General features: G+C 40.9%; 1 protein-coding gene across 1 annotated transcript in view; it reads right to left on the bottom strand.

Moving 5' to 3' along the window:
• Positions 1–3,978, bottom strand: part of TSPAN13 (tetraspanin 13) — a 34,453-nt gene extending 30,475 nt beyond the window's left edge. The window contains exon 1 of the mRNA XM_012659394.1: positions 3,660–3,978. Within this exon, the coding sequence (XP_012514848.1) occupies positions 3,660–3,722 (63 nt within the window). The 5' untranslated portion in view covers positions 3,723–3,978. The remainder of the gene's footprint in view (positions 1–3,659) is intronic.
• Positions 3,979–5,425: the final 1,447 nt, after the last annotated feature.

Raw genomic sequence — 5,425 nt, 5'->3', positions numbered from 1 at the left:
ATAAAACTGGCAGTGAAACTCTTAAAGTCCCAGTAAATACATTTTTGGTCATAATTTTCAGTTTGGTTTTATTTAACGAAGTCAGCTACCATTTTTTAAACAATTAATCCCATGACAGATTATACTTTTTTGAAAAAATAGAGCTTTCTTCTCTGGTTAAGAAGCACAAGCAGATGTATTACAAAGCTTTAAAATGTTACATATTTTAATATAACATTTATTTCATAGTTCCTAAATTCTCCACAAGTCACTAAGTATAGTTTTAAAAGTCCTTTTTTGCTATTTGTCAAATATTTTCAACCTAAATTATTCATATAAAAATAACATTGAAAATAAATCATTTTCCCAAAATTGTTTTAATTTTTATTTATATCCTAAATGGTATCAAAAAGATCCACACACTATTTCTACATTCCCCCAATTCAATCACACATTCTTTATTCCTCCAACTTCTCTAAACCAAAGATCTCCCCCAGCCCTAAATTTTATGGCACGAAAAGTCAATATATCCTTTATATACCATTTAATTTTCCCACTGCATGTCCCCCAACTAGATCCTGTCTTCACAGGGCGTTTGCCTTTATATTTAATTATTATTTCCCACAGTTCTCAGCAGAGTGCACACAGTAGGCAAGTGCTTATTGACTAAATACAGTTCTTGAGATCGTATGTAAAAAAAGTATTAATAGTAAATTTTTTTAAAAAGCTTCATAAAAGCATATTGATTATTAACCCTATTTGGTTCGGTGTTGCATTTCCAAACTGAGAACAGAGCTTGTAGGCATACAAGAGAGAACGTAGTAGGCACACGATAAATATTTGTTGAATGGAAGAAACTTTCAGTTTCTTTAAATGTAAGAAGCTCTGAGAGAAGTTCTTCCCTCTCTTAGAACACCATGAAGGTGAAATAAGGGGCTATACCTTCCCCTTCTCCTTGTATACTTACAAATTGTTAACATACACTGCACTAATTTAAAGTTGTCCAGTATTAGAGATCCTGTTAACTAAAACAACCAAGCCATAAACAAAAACAAAAATCAACTCTTAACCACTGTCTAGTGATCAAATTTCCATGACAGGTTTCAGACTTCCAACTTGTTTTATTGACATGGTTTCTGGACTGATCATGAATCTAGCACAAATCTTGGACTCATAATTGGGCCACCTGAGCATGCAGACAGTTCAGCTGGGAGAGTCCTAAATTCCTCAGGAAAATGCTTCACCACAACAGTAATGATGTTGAAGGCAGCCGTGGCCTTTATACCTGCCATTCCTGGCAGGTAATCCTGGCTTTACCAACACTTCTAGAAATGACCTGAGACCTAATCTTGTAGCTTTGGGTATAGGCAGTGACCAGGGTGAGATTATAATCTACGAAGGGGCCTTCTATTCACGATTTATAAAGAAATATCTCCCAGGTCCTCAAGCTCCACCCCACCCTCAACCACTTCACATTTTTTTTCATCTTAAAATGTTGAAGGAGAGACCAGGGAAGATAAAGAATCTAAATAACAGCTATGACACATTTTCAGCATCTATTTAAGACTTGGTCCAACTTTTACCTGCCATTTGCCTCCACTTTAAACTGCTGAACTTATTTAAGACTATGCACAATGTATAAGAAGTAGCCACTATTCATTGTAAGAAATGTCCCTTTGTCTAAAAAGTTTATGATTTAAAAGGATTAACCATTTTTATAGTCCCATGAATTTCCAATTCATTAAGTTTTATTGCATAGCTATTAAAATCAATAGAATACACTTTGAAGGTCAATAATTTAGAATAGATATTAATAGTCTTAATATGCCTCTTTAGATCACCTTTTTTTCATCTCACTTTCCTGATACACTGTAAATACAACTAAAAATGATGTATCTTGAAAGCAATGGAACTTGATTTAAAAATAACTTGCCTTTTAAAAAAAATATTGCACATTAATCTATATAGACACTTTAGTCACGTAAATACACAAAGTAGACATTCTACCGTGTGTAAGCAGACACTTTCAGTGCCTGGCAAACAGATGACTAAATCATTGACAGGAAAAACAACAACAACAACAACAAAAAACAGAGGTCAGGGCACAAAAATAGGAAATTTGAAGTTCTAAGCAGGCCAGTCACATTGATTAAAAAAAAAAAACTGGAAAATTGGTCAGCATTTACTTAATAAACAGCCAATGTGATAAGCATGCATCAGGTAAGACAAAGATGGATTCTGATCTGAAACTTGACATGTATCTCCAAGGAACTGTCTCACCAAATGTTCTAGAATTTTTTTGCCCCGTAAGTACCATTAATGACCATGTTGACTAAATTCCTTCTAACTAGCCAGGAAAGCATACTCTATGCCTGTTTCTGTCTTGCCTTCAAAGCTTTGCAATCATGTTCACATACAAAGGAACGGTAATGGTAAAATGACCCAGGCTCTCTCTCCTGTTGGTGACCACAAGGCAGCCTCTCTATTCCAAGGATGTAACCTAAGCTTGCACAGATGGCCCAGCTCTTCACTAATGCAGGGGTGCTGGGTTTGTTTTCAGGGTGGGTGCTGCAAAGCGTCAGGTGTATTTATAGAAGGGAGCAAGACTATGATGGAAGGATGACAGAAGAGGAAGTTTATTGCCCTTGCCCCCACCCCCGTAGAGGCAGCCTGTGGAAAGATCTGGATTCTACAGCCTAGGCTCCCCTCCTGACTCGCCAACTTCTAGCTATGTAAACTTATTAAAATCCTTTTTGGGCTGTTACCTTATGTTTAAAATTTAGACAATGCCCCTGTCCTCGGATGGTTATCAGATAACGAATGAACATTGTGTATGTGAAACCTGGGACGTGGTAGACATTCAATATACGCCAATCGGTCCTCCCCATCCTGTTCACCCAGAATTGCGCCTCGAAAATTACAAAGATAGCCTGCGGCGGTAGAACCCAAAGGCCCCAGTTGGCTAGCGGGGAAAGAAACGACTTGGGTGGAGGCTTGCTTATTTACTGGAGGACTTCGTTTAAAATGGAGTTAGGCTATTGATAAGGGAGCAGGCACATGGAAAAAGCATCAAGGAGGAGCAAAACTGGCAACAACAATAGCAAAAAGACATCCCTGTATTGTAAGCACGAAACAAACTTCGGAAGCAGCGGATATCCTGTGAACCTACTCAGTGGCCTCAATTAAAATCACAAGAGCACGTAGAGCTAACTAACCCAGAAGCAGACCATTCATATGCCGCCTCATCAGTTTCAGACCGCGCTATTCTGCAAAACTGTCCGCAAACCGGAGGCTGCTCTCCTGCCCCCAAAGCCGCCCCAAATGGGCTTGGAAGCTAGGCACGAGCAGCAGCAAAGATCGCGAAGTGGGAAGGTCTGGTTAAATGTCTGAAAAACAAGGCGGTGGGTGAGGGGGCGGGGTGGAGCAATGTGGCAGAGACGCGGCCAGCGAGCCTGAAAGACTGCTGCTTCACAATGAAGGAAAAGGAAGAGACTGCGACAAGCGCCCGCTCCTGGTCCCCGGCCGGGGACTGATGGCGAGGCCCGGGGCGCGCACAGCGTGGGAAGACGGGAAGGGGGCGCGGATGCAGCCAGTAAGTCGCTGGCCAGGCAGGGAAGCCAAGGAGCGCGCAAGCAGGTGCAAAGCCCCTAGGTGGGTAGGAACGGGGTCGGGGTACTCACGGTGTAAAGCAGGTTGAGGGCGCACAGGCAGTTCTTGGAACACGCGAAACCCCCGCAAACCATCTTGGAGCCTGTGATTGCCGGCAGCTGCACGTAAATTCGATTCCTGCGGAGCTTCCCGGGCAGCTGCTTTGTCCTTGCCTTTAGGGCCCGGCCGAGGCGGGGCAGCAACGCGGACGCGGGTAGGGGGCCGGGGCCTGGGGCTGCAGAGTGCTGTACGCCCGCCGCGGCTCAGACCCGCTCTGGAACCTGCGGCCGCAGCAGCTGGAGTCAGAGCCCGAGCCCCGCCCAGCCTCCCGTCTCGCCCCGCGCGCTGATTGGCCGCTGGCAGGGAACAAAGGTAGAAATATGCAAATAAATGCGCTCTGCCGGCCGGGATCCGGGAGGGGCGGAACGGTCCCAGGGCGAGGGGGAGGGGGCCGAGGCCGTGGGGGAGGGAGCCCTAGGCCAGAGCTTGTGACAGCGGCCTCTGTGTCATTCCCCAGGAAGCAGGTGAGGAGAAGAGGGCGGGGCTCGGAAGAGATCCACGCTGGCAAGGAGAAATATGACAGCACCTCTGGATTCTTGGCCCTGGCAGATGACGTGGCACCATTTTGAATAAGATTTTAAAATTAAGCACCTGGCGTTGTATGAATGAAGACCGGCGGGCAGGAAGTACAAAATGTGAACGATTTAAAAGAAATAATGAACTAGGGAGAAATGAAAAGGAGAAAATAAGTGAAAGAATAAAAGGAAAGAATAAAATCCCTCCTCTCAGAAAATAGGTAAAGGTACAATATAATTGTGACTGGTGTCAGATCAGAAATACTTATGCAAGAATTTGCAAAATACTAATAAACTTTATGAATGCATAAATGCGAAAGAAAAATCAAGAGATGTTATTTTTGTGTTCCAGTCCTGAATTTCAATAAGCTTATTTTTTTCACAAACAAGAACTGTGAAAATCTTTGAATAACACATTAACCTCAGTTAATTCATTATCACTTTATTGCTTCTCTACTATAGAAATGCATCTTATATCCTCAATTTCTCACCTATAAATTAGGATATTAAAAGTATGTCAAGCACTTTTTGCATAATGCCTGGCACAGGGTAAGGGCTCAATAAATATCAGCTTTTTCCATTTTAGGTTTTAACAATTCTTATTTAAAAACTGTTTTTTCATGGTCTAGGTTTAGCTTAACATTATCTCAAATTTTTAAAATCCTTATTTTATTATTCAAGTTTAAGGTCAACATTTTTTTTTTAATAATTCAACACTGGGACTTGATTGTCCTCAATAAATTCTAAACAAAATTACCCCTAACTTATTATACAGCACTGTTGACGACCCTACCAAAATACTTTCTAGACTTCTCAGAATTATGAACATGAAATTAAACGTAAAATTGTTCATACGTAATTTGTGGTCACATAAAATATCAGTAGCATAGTAAATTTTAGATTACTTCAGCTATAGTCCACATTGCTATAGCTAAACTCCAGTATAATATTTTATTAGTTAATAATTATTAAATAACTGCCAATTTTTAAAATATCTGTCAATGATTATAAGTGAAATTGATTCAGTTAACTTATTTCTAATGACAAATAGATTTTTTATTGTAAATATTTTTTGTCCCTTATTCCTCTGATAGTCTTCTGCCTCCTAAGCAAATGAAGGAAAGAACTGTGAAAACTTTCCTTTGTAATAATTTGCAATCCTTGGATTGAATGAAACACAGGCAGGGACTTGATGGCTGACAATGAGACAAAGAAGCTGATCC

The sequence above is a fragment of the Propithecus coquereli genome, unplaced genomic scaffold, assembly GCF_000956105.1.
Source record: "Propithecus coquereli isolate 6110/MARCELLA unplaced genomic scaffold, Pcoq_1.0 Scaffold61, whole genome shotgun sequence".
Taxonomy (NCBI): domain Eukaryota; kingdom Metazoa; phylum Chordata; class Mammalia; order Primates; family Indriidae; genus Propithecus; species Propithecus coquereli.
This window is presented reverse-complemented; position numbering and strand designations above follow the sequence as displayed.